Here is an 18,257-nt window from a genome sequence, read left to right as displayed (position 1 = left end):
TTACCTGACCTACAACATTTAATAGATTTTGGTTATGGGCCCACTTTCCAGGTGTTATGCAACATAAAGTATTTTTAAACAAAACAATGTTTATTCTATGAATTCAGGTAACATTTTATGAAGATCCAATAAACATTTTATCAACTACCAACACAACTACCCCCCACAGATACAGTACTCCATATGTAACCCTTAATAACTTTCCTAACAACATCCATAAGCTAAACGCCTTTTATAACAAAGCAGTAGGTATAAATTCTTTACGCAAGACAGTTACCACTTTTAAATTATCAAGTGATCTGGACACCTTTTTACATAGAGAGAGAGAGAGAGAAAATGAACCTTCCTTGTCGGAATTCAGATTTCAACTTCCTAAAACAAAAGTAAAACACAAATCCACAAACAGCTAACAGCTCAAAATGAAATTAAAGCCAAAGACACAACCCAGCTCCACCGACACAATGACATCACTGCAGCTATTTGATAAACACGCATTTCAGGACTCAGTGCCCTTTCGGGTAGATTTGGGCCCTCAGCGGGGAACTTCCCCGACGAGGCCACACTTAGTCCCGCTTTCTGTACTAAGATACTCCGCTTGCAGGAACACCTCAGTGCAGAACCGTTCTCACGACCCTCCAATGCGACCCCGATTCCCCACAAAGTCTCCACTCACCTATAAGGGAGTCCTCAGCCTCCACCTCCCCCCCCCCCCCTCACCGGGTACCCCGGGCCTGACCCGCAGCACGGGGCAAATGTTAACTTTGCATAGCCTGCGTGACAGTGCCATCTGGGCACCTTGGCAGTACCAGGCTGGCACTCGGGTGGCACTTGCAGGGTGCCAGACTGGCTGTGGTAATTCGCAACCCTGCCCAGAGGGAAAGCACCTGGGAGCCTCCAATCCCCTGGCAGATCTCCAGGAATGATGTGCCATCTGGTCCCCATTTGTTAGAACAGCACTGAATGGCGCTCACCCAAGATCTCGAGGGTGAAGGGGTTAATTTCAGCGCCTTGCTTAGATCCTGGGAGTGCATGTTAGAGTGAGACGAGCTGTCTCGTTCCAATATGCAGATTTGCTAAAACAGTGATCCGCCCACAATGGGCGGGATTCACGTCATGATGTCTCGTGAGATCAGGTTAGATCTCGTGAGGCGTGGCGAGCAAGTAGACTCTGAAAGAGGGATCTCCCGGCAGTTACCGGCCGCGTTGCGCGTGCCACGCTGCCTTTCAAGCATAATGTGGCCTGAGGTCACGCCCCCTTGTCAGTACTGCTCACCTCCCAAGAATCTATTTTTTCAAAAGTGCAAAATTACTCTGCTCCTGATAATCCATTGAAATATTTCACTGCAGTTCATTGAAAATGATTTAATATTTCCATTGTACATTTTAATTTAATTTTGGTTCGCATTTACTTGCTCTTGGGTAATTTTGTGGTACATATTAACACTGTCTTTCTTTATTTTTTTTAGGTAAGTACACTGTTTTCTTCTAACTCCTGTTGTTATCTGAAAGAAAATAAACTCTTCTGTGTCCCCTGCGAATACGATCCACTAGGAGTTTTATAGATGACGATAAATAGCCAGAGCTCCAGGTAAGATTCATAAATATATGGGTGGTCTGGTAACAAGGTTTATGGATTGTGAAAATCCAGCTGATAGTCAATGGAAATATATTCTTCAACCTTTTCATTCTTACTTCAGTGAAGGGATTTTTTTAGGTGATATTTTGTTTCCTTCAATGTAACAGGAAGAATAAAGCTTTTATCACCTTACAGAACTTTTCAATGAATACATGCAGTAGTTGTAAAATGATTTGGATACTATAATTGTAAAAGTAATGATGAACTTGCATTTTCAACCATTCATCAGCAACAGCAAAAACATAGTAACATGTGCAACAAAATAGGGATACAATTAATCAATGCCTGCAGCACAAAATGGGCTAAATAGCTAAAAGCCAGCTTCACACCCTCCTCAATTTATTTTTGCATTGACTTCCCATTGAAGTGAAAATTAACCTGTGCCTCTTTTAAGACCCAGACCCAGACTTCTGCAGGCACAGCATGTGCTCTAATTGGAAAGCCTACCTTAGGCCTGGGCCTGAGGCCAGTTGATACTAGGTCCCAGGAAGGGGGTTGGAGCAGGTGGCGATAACTGCGGAGTTTGGGAGCACCGCTGCTCTTCTGCCTTCCCAAGAAGGTTTTAAAAAATACGTTAAAAACCTTACTTTTCTTTGGTGATCACTGAAGAATCCTGAGCAAGGCAGGCTCATCATCTGTTTCTCTCATTGGAAGCCAATCTTTCAAAGGCCCTTAAACATGTCCTCCATTATGTATGGCACGGAACTAATAGCTGACTTAGACAACTGCCTGGGACTAAAAAATGTGTCTGACAAATTCAGAAGTGGCCTGAATGCCCAAGAAGATTGGGAACAGACCATGCAACAGCTAAATTTGTAAGTGTTGTCGCTGCTTTATGCCCATAAAGAGGACAAAACTGTAAAGCGTTTACACCAGAAGCATAGATGATGCTGATGTACTAATGATTACAATAGAATGACCGAGAAGTAAGAGAGATGCTGAAGAGAACAAAACCTCTTGGCTCACTTGCGACTCATGAGCCACAGCGATGTGGTTGACTTTTAACTTCCCTCTGATCAGTTGTATCAGGTGGTGGCCCAGATGTGTAAATATTTGCTGTAAATAAATAGCTCTGGTTAAAAATACTATGGAGTCGAGCCACATACCTCTGGGTGATTGGACAATCTCCAAACCCCATCTAAACCCCACTACCACACAACAGAACAAAAGCAAATAGATAATTTTAGTGTATTATGTTTAGAATTTGTTCTTACTGCGTTGGACAGAGATACTATATTAGAGAGTTGTGAATACAGGGCAAGTATGAAAATCATGGGTGGGATTCTCCGCCGGCGGGATTCTCCATTTTGCCGACGCCCGGGTTTCCTAATGGCGTGAAGCTCCCCACAATGAGAAACCCCATTGACCAGCCGGCGTAACGGAGAATCCCGCCGGCGGGTTGGGGCAGAAATGTGGCATGGCGGGGCGGAGAATCCAGCCCATATAAGCCTTGGTTTTCTGATCAATGCTATTTTACATTGGATTGGATTTGTTTATTGTCATGTGTACCGAGTTACAGTGAAAAGTATTTTTCTGCGAGCAGCTCAACAGATCATTAAGTACATGCAAAGAAAGTAAAGTAAAAGAAAATACATAATAGGGCAACACAAGGTATACAGGGTTTTAATGTGAATCAGGTTAGTCCACAAGAGGGTTGTTTAGGAGTCTGGTAACAGTGGGGAAGAAGTTGTTTTTGAGTCTGCTCGTGCGTGTTCTCAGACTTTTGTATCTCATGCCCGGTGGAAGAAGTTGGAAGAGTGAGTAAGCCAGGTGGGAGGAGTCTTTGATTATGCTGCCCGCTAATCCCAGGCAGCGGGAGGTGTAGATGGAGTCAAAGGATGGGAGGCAGGTTTGTGTGATGGACTGGGCTGTGTTCACAAAGTTTCTTGCGGTCTTGGGCCAAGCAGTTGCCATACCAGGCTGTGATGCAGCCAGATAGGATGCTTTCTATGGTGCATCTGTAAAAGTTGGGAAGAGTTAATGTGGACATGCCGAATTTCCTTAGTTTCCTGAGGAAGTAAAGGCGCTGTTGTGCTTTCTTGGTGGTAGTGTTGATATTGGTGGATTAGGACAGATTTTTGGTGATGTGTACCCTTAGGAATTTGAAACTGCTAACTATCTCCACCTCGGCCCCATTGATATTGACAGGGGTGTGTATAGTACCTTGTTTCCTGAAGTCAATAACCAGCTCTTTAGTTTTGTTGGCATTGAGGGATAGAGTGTTGTCACTGAACCACTCCATTAGGTTCCCTATCTCCCTCCTGTATTCTGACTCGTCGTCATTTAAGATCCGGCCAACCATGGTTGTATCATCAGCCATCTTGTAGATCATATATGTCAAACTCAAGGCCCGCGGGCCAAATCCGGCCCGCGGTGGAATTATCTTTGGCCCGCGAGATAATATCTAATTACTTTTTTTTAAAATTTAGATTAGCCAATTATTTTTTCCAATTAAGGGTCAATTTAGCGTGGCCAATCCACCTACTCTGCACATTTTTGGGTTGTGGGGGCGAAACCCACGCAGACACGGGGAGAACGTGCAAACTCCAGCGCCGTGAGGCGGTTGTGCTAACCACTAGGCCACCGTGCTGCCCTAATACTATTAAAGCTGGCCCCAGCAATTGAAGCGCCTATGGCGTATGATATGGCTGATGCCGAGTTTATTCAGGTATAGTGTGAATCACAAAGTGTTGGCCTGTGGAAAAATGTTTTCATTAGAAATTACTCTGGAAAAGCTCCAGATAAAGCAATAAGAAATAAATGCAACTAATTTTTTTATTTATTTAATATTTAATGTTGTTTTTATAGGCAATAACCTAAGCTTTATTAGTTCCAGGTTCAATAAGTTCATTTCAATAAGTTTTGCAAAAAGACATTGAACCAGTCCGGCCCTCGACTTGTCCCGATTTTTTAATTTTGGCCCACGGTGTATTTGAGTTTGACACCCCTGTTGTAGATGGAGTTGGAACCAAATTTTACCATGCAGTCGTGTGTGTACAACGAGTAGAGTAGGGGGCTAAGTATGCAGCCTTGTGGGGCTACTGTGGAGGAGGTGTTATTGTTCATTCTTACTGATTGTGGTCTGTTGGTCAGAAAATCGAGGATCCAGTTACAGAGTGGTTGCCACACAGTCGTGTCTGACCCATTAAATTTCCATGAGTTAGTGTTGACATCAAGGTGACACCAATCAGAACAGCTGGGTTGTAATATTGTGGAATGTTAAGCACAGAAACAACCTGTTCAACTCTCTTAGTGTTTTCCCACTGACGTGTTACATAGTCTAATCCACGCTCCTACTTGCCCTCCATGGCACTCTTTTCAAACCAGCTTTTCAAAAACTCCTTTTTAAAAGGATTTCATAGAATCATAGAATTTACAGTGTAGAAGGAGGCCATTCGGCCCATCGAGTCTGCACGTGCCCTTACAAAGAGCACCCTACTGAAGCTCACGTATCTCCCCTATCCCTGTAACCCAATAACTCCCACTTAACATGTTTTGACATTAAGGGCAACTTAGCATGGTCAGTCCACCTAACCCGCACATCTTTGGACTGTGGGAGGAAACCGGAGCACCCGGAGGAAACCCCTGCAGACACGGGGAGAACGTGCAGACTCCACACAGATAGTGACCAAACCGGGAATCGAACCTGGGACCCTGGAGCTGTGAAGCAACTGTGCTACCCACTATGCTATTAATTTTGCTTCAACAATTTAGTGGCAGAGAATCCTGAGACCAAAGAAGCCAGTATGGAATGAATTATTTTCCGATCGCCCCTTTAATACATTTGTGATTATATTAAATTTATTTTCTCTCACGTGTGAAAATTTCAAGTCAGCCACATCCTTGTTGCCGCAGCACTTGCGGTTACGTTCTAGTTTTTTGAACCTTATTGCACCAAACATTGTATTTGCAGAAATAATTAATGCCCTTCAAACAGAGAGAGATGGTCATGCAATTTTGGGTGATGTTTTCATATGCTCCTGCCAAACCGCACATGTACGCTGTGTTGAGTACTGACGCACATGGTGTAATTCTGCAAATGATATGAAATGGTTCAGGTATTCCAGGAAAAACACTCTCCTATCCCGGTTCACCCAATCATGAAATGAATATTCTAAGAGCGTGGATGCATTCTATACTATGTAAATACTGTCACAGTTTTTTTGGGGATATAAACCTGAAATTCCAGGAGGCTAGAGATTTTTATTTACATTTAGAAATGTCTTTTTATCCTTTCAATGAAACCTTGTAGTCTGAAGATAGCTGTATGTGTTTGTTTAATTTATTTTTGTCTGCATTTGGCTCCAATCATGAACATAGTGAGGGCAGTGTTGATGACTCGCAGGTTTCACTATGGGCACCATCAGTGCTTAATAGGAAATATCTACTGCAGGGCATGAGTGCTCTTGTTATTTTTGGCTACATGAAGTGCTCCAGTTCTTTGCTGCGCTTCAACTTATCATCAGGCTGAGAATGAGAATGCATCAATTGATAGGTCAGTCCAAATTAGGATTTTAAGCGATAACCCTGTTATGATCCCAGCTGATGTTAACATTGGATAAGTCAAATCCCAGAGTGAAACCTGACTTGGTAGAACCCGAACTGTGTTTTGTTTGAGAAACTGTGGAGGTCAGTTACATTCACCAGTGTCTGGTGGTGTACTTTTGACACAAAGAATAAAACATTTATTAAACCAGAAAACAATGGGCAGTGTTACACTGGACAAAAAGCGGTAACAGATTTCCCGATGCGGCGGAGAATCTTGTGTTGGGCAAGAAACGGGACCGGTCCTCGGCGCTGATCCCATTGCAATGCTCCAGTCCTCCGCTGGCGGTGACATTGAGGATCGTGCCTTGTGCCAGCGGGAGATTGCAAATGCATCATTTGAACCCTATTAACATTTGCATCCTATTAACGGGCTAGACACTGGATTCTCCATGCCTGTATGATGATCCAGTCCTCTCGGCTGGGATACACACGGGTGTGAATTGGTACAAGTAATTGCCAGCGTGCCCCTGATGTGGTGGACCTCGCAGTGTGCCAAGAGGATACATATTTAACGTAGGTGCCCCAAAGTTCATCAGAGGGCTCCAGCCCCCCCATCAGACCCCCCATTAGACCCTCCCACCAGAGGCCCCCACCAGAGACCAGAATCAGAGATCCCAATCAGACCCCCCATTTAATTTCCCTTCACGCTTCAATGCATCGCAAGTATCCTGCTTGGAACCTAACCACAATGTCTATAAACATCTAAGAGTTAAGTGCTTTTCCTTCCTCTTTTCCTCAGCAGATAACACTAAAATGTTTTGGATGTGGTCAGGTGCTGTCAGTCATAGCTAGGGCGGCGAAGTGGGTCTCTGATCTGGGGGTGTTCTCTGAAGGGGACCTCTGATATGGGGGGTCACTGGTGGGATCTCTGATAGGGTCCGGTGGGGGATCTCTGATATAGGGGTCTCTGATATGGGGAACTCTGGTTGGGATTTGATGGGAGGTCAGTTGGGTGGGGTGGTATTGAGTCAGCCACATGCGTGCTTCCTGTGGGGTGTATGACTTAACAATTCCCAATTTGGGGGAAGGATGCCCCTACTTCCCAGCGTGGAGAGGGCAGGATTTGCATTTTGTGCGGGACCTCGGTGTCAGGGTGCACGCTCAAATGGCGCCTGATAGCGGGGTTCGGAACAGAATCCGTAAATGGCAAGGGAGATTGAATTGCTTCTGGATGCCACTCCTTGCAACAGTGCAAACCAGAGGCGATTCAGTTCCCCTGGGAGAACATAGGGCAGGATTCTCCATTGCCCGACACCAATATCGTAACCGGCAATCGGGCGGAGAATCAACTCCGATGCCCAAATCAGGCCTGGCACCCATTTGAAGCCGGTCAGCATGCTGCACCCCCTCAGAAATGGCATCATCGCATCATGCGCCGCCCGCCGTTGAAACACCGTTGACGCATCATTGGTCTGCCCTCCCGCGATGCTCCGTTCCTAATGGCCTGAGTTCCCGACAGGGCAGGACATGTGTGATCTCAGCCATGCAGGATCCCGATGCGGCAGCTGCAGTCTGTGTTCAGTGCTGCCACACTCGGCTGGGATCTGTGCCACTGGCTGGGGGTGGCTTCTGCGAGGGATGTGGCAACTGGTGGGGGGTGGCCAGGGTGCTGTGGGGTGGCGGATGGTGGGTCGGGTCCACGCACAGTGGCCGCCATGTTGTACGGGCGTGACTTAAGCAGGTCGGCAGCCGTGCATATGCGTGGTCAGGGACCCGGCCATTTTCGGCGCAGGAGTTCTCCCACAGTCTGAATATGTGCAGTCTAGGTGGGCATGCTAAATTGCCCTTAGTGTCCAAAATTGCCTTTAGTGTTGAGTGGGGTTACTGCGATATGGGGATAGGGTAAATGTGTGGGCTTGGTTAGGGTGCTCTTTCCAAGAGCCGGTGCAGACTCGATGGGCTGAATGGCCTCCTTAGCACTGTAAATTCTATAAGATTTACAAGGCTGATATCAGAAATGTGTGGGAAGACATATGTGGAAATGATTGACACATTTGGGCTCCTTTCTTTTGAAAAAAGAAGAGTGTGGGGTGACCAAGCAGAGGTCTTTAAAATTATGAAAGATTTTGAAGGAACAAATACAGAGACAAAGCTTCCTTTTCTGGGGAAGAGCATGCCTCAAGACTATCAATGCAAGATAGTCACCAAGAAATCTAACAAGGAGTTCAAAAGAAACTTGTATAACCAAGGTGTGGTGAGAGTGCGCAACTTCCTTCCACAGGGAGGTTTAATTTATTTGTTTACAGCAGCTGGGAGTCTTTATTGCTCATCCCGAACTGCCCTTGATGTGCCCACTTGATATAGGTACATCTGTTGTGCTGTTGGGAAGGTAATTCCAGGATTTTGACCCAGTGACTGTGAAGCAATGATGATATGGTTGAAGTGAATAGTTTTGATGAAGTTAAAGAGAAACTAGTCAAGCATATAAAAAAGAAGGGAATAGAAGGTTTCAATGATAGATGTAGATGAGGAATGAGGGGGGTGTTCGAGTGCAACATAAACAGATTGAGCTGAATGGGCCTGTTTCTATGCTGTATATCCAAATTAACCTACAAAATTCTGACTCAGAGGGGAAAATGTTACCCATGAGCCATTAACACTGCAATGAAGTCACTGTGAAAATCCCCTAGTCGCCACATTCCAGTGCCTGTTCGGGTACACTGAGGGAGAATTCAGAATGTCCAATTCACCTAACAAGCACGTCTTTCGGGACTTGTGGGAGGAAATCGGAGCATCCGGAAGAAACCCATGGAGACACGGGGAGAACATGAAGACTCTGCACAGACAGTGACCCAAGCCGGGAATCAAACCCGGGTCCTATATCCATCTGGAGCACCGCATCTTGTATGGGTGTTGGATTTCAGGAAATACATAATAGCAGGTCTTAAAGGGCTAAATTATGAAGAAAGTTTGTAACCTAAAGTCCAATAAAAAAAGATAATTAAATAAAGTCATATTCCCATGAGGGAGCTATTTGAGATCATATGATCAAAGAAATAGGAACAGGAGTAGGCCATTTGTCCATTGAGCCTGCTCTGCCATTCAGTAAGATTATGGCAGAACCTTACCAGACTTGGCAAAGTGTCAGGCTCAAACCGAAAACTGGAATGGAACACTCCAATTCCACAGACCAGTTTTTTCTCCAAATATTGAGGCTCTTAGAGAAAAAAAAATGAGTGGGTATGGTTTATGCCATCATCCTGGTGGGGCAGGCCTGACAGAGCCGGAAACCGACTCCACAGAGACTGATAACAGCCCCAAGCTCCCATCAAAGAACCCCCCCCACCCGGCAATCCTTACTAGCATTCCCTTCCCTCCCCGCACCCCTCGGCAGCATTCCTCTCCACCATCAGTGTCACGGTGCCAGCGACAGTGCACATCAATGATCCTGCACCCCCCCTCACACACACACACGCACACACACACACACACACACAGGACCCCCATTGAGGCCTGTCGCTGGCAATATCATCTGACACAGGTTGGCACCATCAGTGCCTGGCACTGCCAGGTGATTCCCTACCCCCCGCGGGTCTATTCTTACTCTGCACCCCAGAGGAAGTCCCTCGACTGCTTCTCGTTTGGCTAAACCTTTTGAAAGGTATGAATATTTAGTGAGCGGGGATTTGGGAAGCGAGTCCTGCTAATAACTAAATTAATGGAAATCTATTCAAATGAGATTCACACCCTTTATTAGTGTGAATCTTGTGATGTCACCGGTGAGGAGCGGGGAAAATCGGGAAACACGATCTCTCCAGAGGGAATCACGTTTTCCCAATTCTTGTGGGATTTTGAGCCTGCGTTGCCGATTTATACTTTTATACACCTTCCTCCTTGCAATGAAGGCCACCATTCCATTTGCCTTTCAGTGACTTGCCGTACCTGCGTACTGACTTCTTGTAATTCATTTACAAGGAGATGGTGGCACAGTGTATTGTCACTGGACTAGTAACCCAGAAACCTAGGATAAGGCTGTGGGGACCCAGATTATCATCCAGTAATACCATGGTAGATGGTGACGTTTTAATTCAATAAAAATATGGAATTAGAAGTCTAATGATGACCAGGAAAACCATTGTCAATTGTTATAAAAACCCATCTGGAAGGAAATCTGCAATCCTTACCTGGTCTGGCCTTCATGTGACTCGACATCCAGAGCAATGCGGTTGACTCTAAGAGCCCTCAGTCCAAGGGGAATTAGAGATGGGCCCAGCGGGCAATGCCCACATCCCATGAATGAATTATTTAAACAAAACACTCAGGCCCCTCTGGATCACAACACTCTGCAGTCTCTTTCCATTGGGGAAGCAGTGGTGTAGCGGTATTGTCACTGGACTACTGGGAGGCACAATGGAACAGTGGTTAGCACTGCTGCCTCACAGCAATAGGGGCCCGGGTTCAATTCAGGCCTTGGGTGGCTGTGTGGAGTTTTCACTTTCTGTGTGGTTTCCCCAGGTGCTCTGGTTTCCTCCCACATCCAAAGAAGTGCAGGTTAGGTGGATTGGCCAATGATGCACAGGTTAGGTGGGGTTAAACGGTTACAGATATAAGGTGGGGCATTGGGTTTGGTTAGGGTGCTCCATCAAGTGGGTTGGTGCAGACACGATGGGCCAAATGGCCTCCTTCTGCACTGTAGGAACTTTATGGTTCTATGTTTCTATAGACTAGTAATTCAGAGATCTAGGGTAATGCTCTGGGGACCTGGGTTCGAATCCCACCAGGGAAGTTGGTGGAATTTGAATTGAAGAAAAATCTGGAATTAAAAGTCCAATGACGACCATAAAACCATTATGAATTGTCATAAAAACTCATCTGGTCCACTGATGTCCATTAGGGAAGAAAATCTGCCATCTTTACCTGATCTGGCCTACATGTGAATCCAGACCCACAGCAATGTGTTGACTCTTAAATTCCCTCAGGGATGGGCAATAAATGCTGGCCCAGACAGTGACACCCAGACCCCATGAACGTATAAAGAAAAAATAAATAAATAATATTCTGTTTTTTGTACTCCTTCTACCAAATTAGAGAACATCACTTTTCCCCACATTATACTCCATCTTCCAAAGTTTTTCGACTCACATAACCTATCGGTAGCCTTTAGTAGACTCCTTGGGCAGGATTCTCCATTGCCCGAAGCCAAAATCGTATTCGGCGATCATATGGAGAAACCCTGATTGCGACCGAATCAGGGCCTTCGCCATTTTTCAGACGCTCCGCACCCTCCAAAACGGCGTCATTCTGGCATGCGCCGCATGTCATTGTGACAGCGTCAGCGTGGCACTTTGAGCCCCTCTCCAATGCTCCGTCCCCAATGGGCTGAGTTCCTGACTGCATATGGTCTGAGTTATTGTAAACCTTGCGCCGCCACAGTCGGGCAGGAGCCGTGCTGCTGGCAGTGGGGGGCATCAGCAAGGGACGGGGGGACTGGTGAGGGGTTTCAAGGGGGTGGAAAGGGGGTGTCCAGGGGGACACCATTTGGCCGGCCAGGTCCACGCACGGCCAGCGCCACGTTGTACGGTGCGACCACTATAGATTGTCGCCATGCGCATGCGCGGCCACAGACCCAGTAATTCTCCGACCGTTTATGTTGGGAATGCCGGGAGATTTACATGGTGTGGCTGCTAGTCCCCCATCGGTGCGGAGGCAGCGCCAACTTTTTCATTGTAAAACTAGACACTTCTTCCGGACATAGCCTTAAAATCGGAGAATGCAGCGCTTTCTATCCTCCTCACATTTTCTTTCCGACCTATCTTTGTATTATCAAATTTGGCTACAATAAAGCTTGCCCTTTCATCCAAGTCATTAAGGTAGTAAAACAGGGACAGAAGCAAAAGGAAGTAAGGGGAAAAGTGCAAGGCAGAGAAGACATAATCAAAAATCAAAAAGGGCGACAGTACAAGGTACAGTGACTGAGGGGAGCTCAGTGAATAGGCCCAGTAATACTAAAAGGAATAAAACTGGAGATGTTCAGATTCAAAACAGAGGTAAAAAACCAAACATAAGTGTACTTTACCTGAATGCTCGTAGTATTCGGAATAAAGTAAATGAGTTTATGGCACAAATCATCGTGAATGACTATGATTTAGTGGCCATCACTGAAACATGGTTAAAGGATGGTCACGACTGGGAGTTAAATATCCGAGGGTATCAAACTATTCGGAAGGACAGAGTGGATGGTAAGGGAGGTGGTGTTGCTCTGTTATTTAAGCTCGGGCAATAGTAAGGGATGACATCGGTGCTATGGAGGATAAGGTTGAATCCATTTGGGTGGAAATCAGGAATAGTAAGGCGAAAAAGTCACTGATAGGAGTAGTCTATCGGCCACCAAATAGTAACGTTATGGTGGGGCAGGCAATAAACAAATAAATAACTAATGCATGTAGAAATGGTACAGCAGTTATCATGGGGGATTTTAATCTACATGTCGATTGGTTTAACCAGGTTGGTCAAGGCAACCTTGAGGAGGAGTTTATAGAATGTATCCGCGATAGTTTCCTAGAACAGTATGTAATGGAACTTACGAGGGAACAAGCGGTCCTAGATCTTGTCCTGTGGAATGAGATAGGATTGATTCATGATCTCATAGTTAGGGATCCTCTCGGAAGGAGCGATCACAATATGGTGGAATTTAAAATACAGATGGAGGGTGAGAAAGTAAAATCAAATATTAGTGTTTTGTGTTTAAACAAAGGAGATTACAATGGGATGAGAGAAGAACTAACTAAGGTAGACTGGGAGCAAAGATGGTGGAACAGTTGAGGAACAGTGGAGAACCTTCCAAGCGATTTTTCACAGTGCTCAACAAAGGTTTATACCAACAAAAAGGAAGGACGGTAGAAAGAGGGAAATTCGACCATGGATATCTAAGGAAATAAGGGAGAGTATCAAATTGAAGGAAAAAGCATATAAAGTGGCAAAGATTGGTGGGAGACTAGAGAACTGGGAAAACTTTAGGGGGCAACAGAAAGCTACTAAAAAAGCTATAAAGAAGAATAAGATAGAGTATGAGAGTAAACTTGCTCAGAATATAAAACCAGACAGTAAAAGTTTTTACAAATATATAAGACAAAAAAGAGTGGCTAAGGTAAATATTGGTCCTTTAGAGGATGAGAAGGGAGTTTTAATAATTGGAGATGAGGAAATGGCTGAGGAACTGAACAGGTTTTTTGGGTCGGTCTTCACAGTGGAAGACACAAATAACATGCCAGCGACTGATAGAAATGAGGCTATGACAGGTGAGGACCTTGAGAGGATTGTTATCACTAAAGAGGTAGTGATGGGCAAGCTAATGGGGCTAAAGGTAGACAAGTCTCCTGGCCCTGATGGAATGCATCCCAGAGTGCTAAAAGAGATGGCTAGGGAAATTGCCGATGCACTAATGATGATTTACCAAAATTCACTAGACTCTGGGGTTGTCCCGGTGGATTGGAAATTAGCAAACGTGACACCACTGTTTAAAAAAGGAGGTAGGCAGAGAGCAGGAAATTATAGGCCAGTGAGCTTAACTTCGGTAGTAGGGAAGATGCTGGAATCTATCATCGAGGAAGAAATAGCGAGGCATCTGGATAGAAATTGTCCCATTGGGCAGACGCAGCATGGGTTCATAAAGAGCAGGTCGAGCCTAACTAATTTAGTGGAATTTTTTGAGGACATTACCAGTGCAGTAGATAACGGGGAGCCAATGGATGTGGTATATCTGGATTTCCAGAAAGCCTTTGACAAAGTGCCACACAAAAGGTTGCTGCATAAGATAAAGATGCATGGCATTAACGGTAAAGGAGTAGCATAGATAGAGGATTGGTTAATTAATAGAAAGCAAAGAGTGGGGATTAATGGGTGCTTCTCTGGTTGGCAATCAGTAACTAGTGGTGTCCCTCAGGGATCCGTGTTGGGCCCACAATTGTTCACAATTTACATAGATGATTTGGAGTTGGGGACCAAGGGCAATGTGTCCAAGTTTGCAGATGACACTAAGATGAGTGGTAAAGCGAAAAGTGCAGAGGATACTGGAAGTCTGCCGAGGGATTTGGATAGGTTAAGTGAATGGGCTAGGGTCTGGCAGATGGAATACAATGTTGACAAATGTGAGGTTATCCATTTTGGTAGGAATAACAGCAAACGGGATTATTATTTAAACGATAAAATATTAAAGCATGCCGCTGTGCAGAGAGACCTCGGTGTGCTAGTGCACGAGTCACAGAAAGTTGGTTTACAGGTGCAACAGGTGATTAATAAAGCAAATGGAATTTTGTCCTTCATTGCTAGAGGGATGGAGTTTAAGACTAGGGAGGTTATGTTGCAATTGTATAAGGTGTTAGTGAGGCCACACCTGGAGTATTGTGTTCAGTTTTGGTCTCCTTACTTGAGAAAGGACATACTGGCACTGGAGGGTGTGCAGAGGAGATTCATTAGGTTAATTCCTGAGCTGAAGGGGTTGGATTATGAGGAGAGGTTGAGTAGACTGGGACTGTACTCGTTGGAATTTAGAAGGATGAGGGGGGATCTTACAGAAACATTTAAAATTATGAAGGGAATAGATAGGATAGATGCGGGCAGGTTGTTTCCACTGGCTGGTGAAAGCAGAACTAGGGGACATAGTCTCAAAATAAGGGAAAGTAGATTTAGGACTGAGTTTAGGAGGAACTTCTTCACCCAAAGGATTGTGAATCTATGGAATTCCTTGCCCAGTGAAGCAGTTGAGGCTCCTTCATTAAATGTTTTTAAGGTAAAGATAGATAGTTTTTTGAAGAATAAAGGGATTAAGGGTTATGGTGTTCAGGCCGGAAAGTGGAGCTGAGTCCACAAAAGATCAGCCATGATCTCATTGAATGGCGGAGCAGGCTCGAGGGGTCAGATGGCCTACTCCTGCTCCTAGTTCTGATGTTCTTATGTTCTTATTAACGTAAATCATGTATTGTTGAAGTCCCAGTGCAGATCCCGGCAGTACTCCGCTAGTTTGAAAATTACCTATTTATTCTGAATCTTCCTTTCCTGCTCGTTAGCCAATCCTCTATGATATTGTCTGGAATTCACCAGCCATTGGGATTCTCTATTCCTGCCGGCAGCATGCTCCTGCCCCCAGGATTTCCCACAGCGTAGGCAGGCTTCAATGGGAAGTCCCATTGACAAGCGATGGAAGTAGAGAATCCTGCCACCAGCGAATGGCGTGCCGCCAAGAAACACATGGCTGGGAATCCCGCCCAATATAGCATCCCAACACCACGATCTTGTGAAATAACCTTTTGTATGTGGTATTTTATCGATTGTCTTTTGGAAATCCAAACACACTACATCGGCTGGTTTCCCTTTATCCACCCTGCTTGTTACATTCTCGAAAGAACTTGAAAAACTTCGTCAAACATAATTTATTTTCACAAAAACTCTGACTCTGCCTGTAATATGATTTTCTAAATGTCCTGCTACTCCTTCTTTAATAATTAATTCTAGCATTTCCTCAATGAAGATATTAGACTAACTGGTCTTCAGCTTTCTGATTCGATGGCCCTCCTTTTCATTAATGTTGCATCTGTAGTTTTCCTATCCATAAAACAATCCCAGAATCTAGGGAATTTTTGAAGAATGGCATAGAGATAGATGATTAATTATGATCTGCTTCAATGTCGGAGCTGGCAAGACAAGCCAAATGGCCTGCTCCTATGTTCCTGCTACAACCACTGCATCTGTGCTTTCTTTGAAGCTACCTCGTTTAAGATCCAAGGATGCTGATCTGTCAGCCTCTAGTCCTGTTACTTTTCCTAATAATTTATCACTGGTTATTCTGATTATTTTAAGCTTCTTTCTCCCTGTTGCTCTTGTTTTTTCTACTAATTATAGGGTCCTTTCTGTATCTTCTACTGTGAAGACAGGTACAAAACGCTCGTCCAAAGTTTCTGCTATTTCATTGTTTCCCAGTATTAATTCCCCAGTCTCACTCTTGGGCCACGATATTCTGGTCCTGCCCGCCCCTGGGATCTTCCGGTCCCCCTAAAAGTTTTTAGCCCTTTGGCTGGCCTGCCACATCCCCCATGGCAAGTCCCATTATAGCGATGCTGGAAAATTCTGGCTACGTTATGATCCCAAACAAGATCCCCATGTTTTTCGGTAAGATTCAGTTTCGAGCCAACAATGTTTGCTTCAAGTAGAAAACGTTTGAAATTCAAGACACTTGCCAAGAGAATAAAACCATAAGGTTCCACAGGTTTTGAACAAACAAAATTAAACTTTACCACACAAGATCAGAAAGATAAAACAATTGGCAATATCTATCTTATACTCCTGACATTCAGATGAAGTACCTATGGACACGTAAACTGTGGTCAAACACACCACATTGCATAATAAATGACAGACGGAACCAAGACAGATTCCATGGATTTCTCAACAACCAAGCTTGATGTCAGTAAACACTGATTCAACCAATCTCACTGAAACTCTGTCTCTTTTATGAGGGATTCTAGTCTTTGCATTTGAAGATTTTGCCTTGTAACTCTCTCCACAAGTCACTTCAATTCAGGCAGCCTCAATGACAGTCCACCTACACCTGAAGGACTTCAGCGTTCAAGAAGGCAACTCATCACCACCTTTGGAGGACAATGAGGGATGGGCAATAAATGCTGGCGTAACCTGCAACTCCCACATCCCGTAAATTAATATAAAAAATTCTTTCAACCTCGTCTCCTGAGATTCCATTGCCCTGGATTTACAAATTTGCACTCAAGCAACCTATTAGCAGAACTTCCGCTCTTTGCCCACACTGAGCAGAATGCTGTTGCTCCAAAGTGGTACCTTCACCCCAGTGGCCTGTATCACAGAGTCATCAACCCTTTGAAACCTTCTGCTAACTACAGCCCTTTTCTTGCTGGAGCCTCTTGCTCTGCTTCTCTCATTCTAACTTAACAGGGACATATTTCTGTGCCGTTTGGGACATTTCTTTTAAAGTCTCTACCTGTCTCTGTTCCTTTTGCGACCTCTCCATGTCCCCTGCCTTGAAACGTTATCCTCAATGGCACTCTGCTCTTGGTCCAATTACTCAGGTTTTTGTACCTATTTTGATGCACAGGTGTGCTGGGTCCATCCTTTGCTGAACGTACTTAACATGTGCAAGATTCTCCCGGTCTGTACATGCAGAGAAACTCTGAGGCCTGCTGAAACTTAGTTCCCTCCACCCCGCACTCTCGACTTCAAGATAATTCTGGCTTTCATAACACTCTCTAACCTTGCTTTAGCTACTACCTTCCTTATAATAGACTTGTACATGGGTTGATTCTTTTTATATCTCTTGCTAGTTTTCTCCAATATGCCAATTTGCTCTCTTTATTATTTCTTTTATCACCCTTTACTAATTTCTAAAATGTTTCAACCTTCTAGCTTACCATGAATCCTTGCAGCATTGTACCCCTTTTCATTCAATTTAATCCTGTCACTAATTATTTAGCTGTGGATGATGCAATCTTCTTGTAGTGTCTTTATTTCTCAATGGAATGTATCTTTGTTGAGAGTTACGATGTATTTCCTTAAAAGTCTGCAATTACCTGGTCTACAATAACCTATTCCCTGGTCAATTCCATAATATTGTTGTAAGAAACTGACCTGAATCGACTTTATGAACTCATCCTCCTGTTTATGGACTTGGGGCAGCAGGGTAGCATGGTGGTTAGCATAAATGCTTCACAGCTCCAGGGTCCCAGGTTCGATTCCCGGCTGGGTCACTGTCTGTGTGGAGTCTGCACGTCCTCCCCCTGTGTGCGTGGGTTTCCTCCGGGTGCTCCGGTTTCCTCCCACAGTCCAAAGATGTGCGGGTTAGGTGGATTGGCCATGCTAAATTGCCCGTAGTGTCCTAATAAAAGTAAGGTTAAGGGGGGGGGGGGTTGTTGGGTTACGGGTATAGGGTGGATACGTGGGTTTGAGTGGGGTGATCATGGCTCGGCACAACATTGAGGGCCGAAGGGCCTGTTCTGTGCTGTACTGTTCTATGTTCTATGTTCTATGTTTACTTTTGACAATTTGATTCGTCCTATCTATCTGACGATTAAAATTTCCCATGGATTGCTACAATACCTTTCGCAGAAGG

At 44.7% G+C, this 18,257-nt stretch overlaps 1 protein-coding gene across 7 annotated transcripts in view; it reads left to right on the top strand.

Annotated features, from left to right (window-relative positions):
* pde4d (phosphodiesterase 4D, cAMP-specific) overlaps positions 1-18,257 on the top strand; it is a 1,491,178-nt gene that overhangs the window by 955,155 nt on the left and 517,766 nt on the right. Inside the window, exon 1 of one of the 7 annotated variants that reach the window (XM_038790978.1) lies at positions 1,548-1,588. The exons of the other annotated variants lie outside the window; for them this stretch is intronic. Within the exon in view, the coding sequence (XP_038646906.1) occupies positions 1,563-1,588 (26 nt within the window). The 5' untranslated portion in view covers positions 1,548-1,562. Of the gene's footprint in view, positions 1-1,547; positions 1,589-18,257 lie in introns of those variants that run through there. 7 annotated transcript variants of the gene reach the window in all.

Source organism: Scyliorhinus canicula, chromosome 3, assembly GCF_902713615.1.
Source record: "Scyliorhinus canicula chromosome 3, sScyCan1.1, whole genome shotgun sequence".
In the NCBI taxonomy this organism is placed as follows: Eukaryota; Metazoa; Chordata; class Chondrichthyes; order Carcharhiniformes; family Scyliorhinidae; genus Scyliorhinus; species Scyliorhinus canicula.
This window is presented reverse-complemented; position numbering and strand designations above follow the sequence as displayed.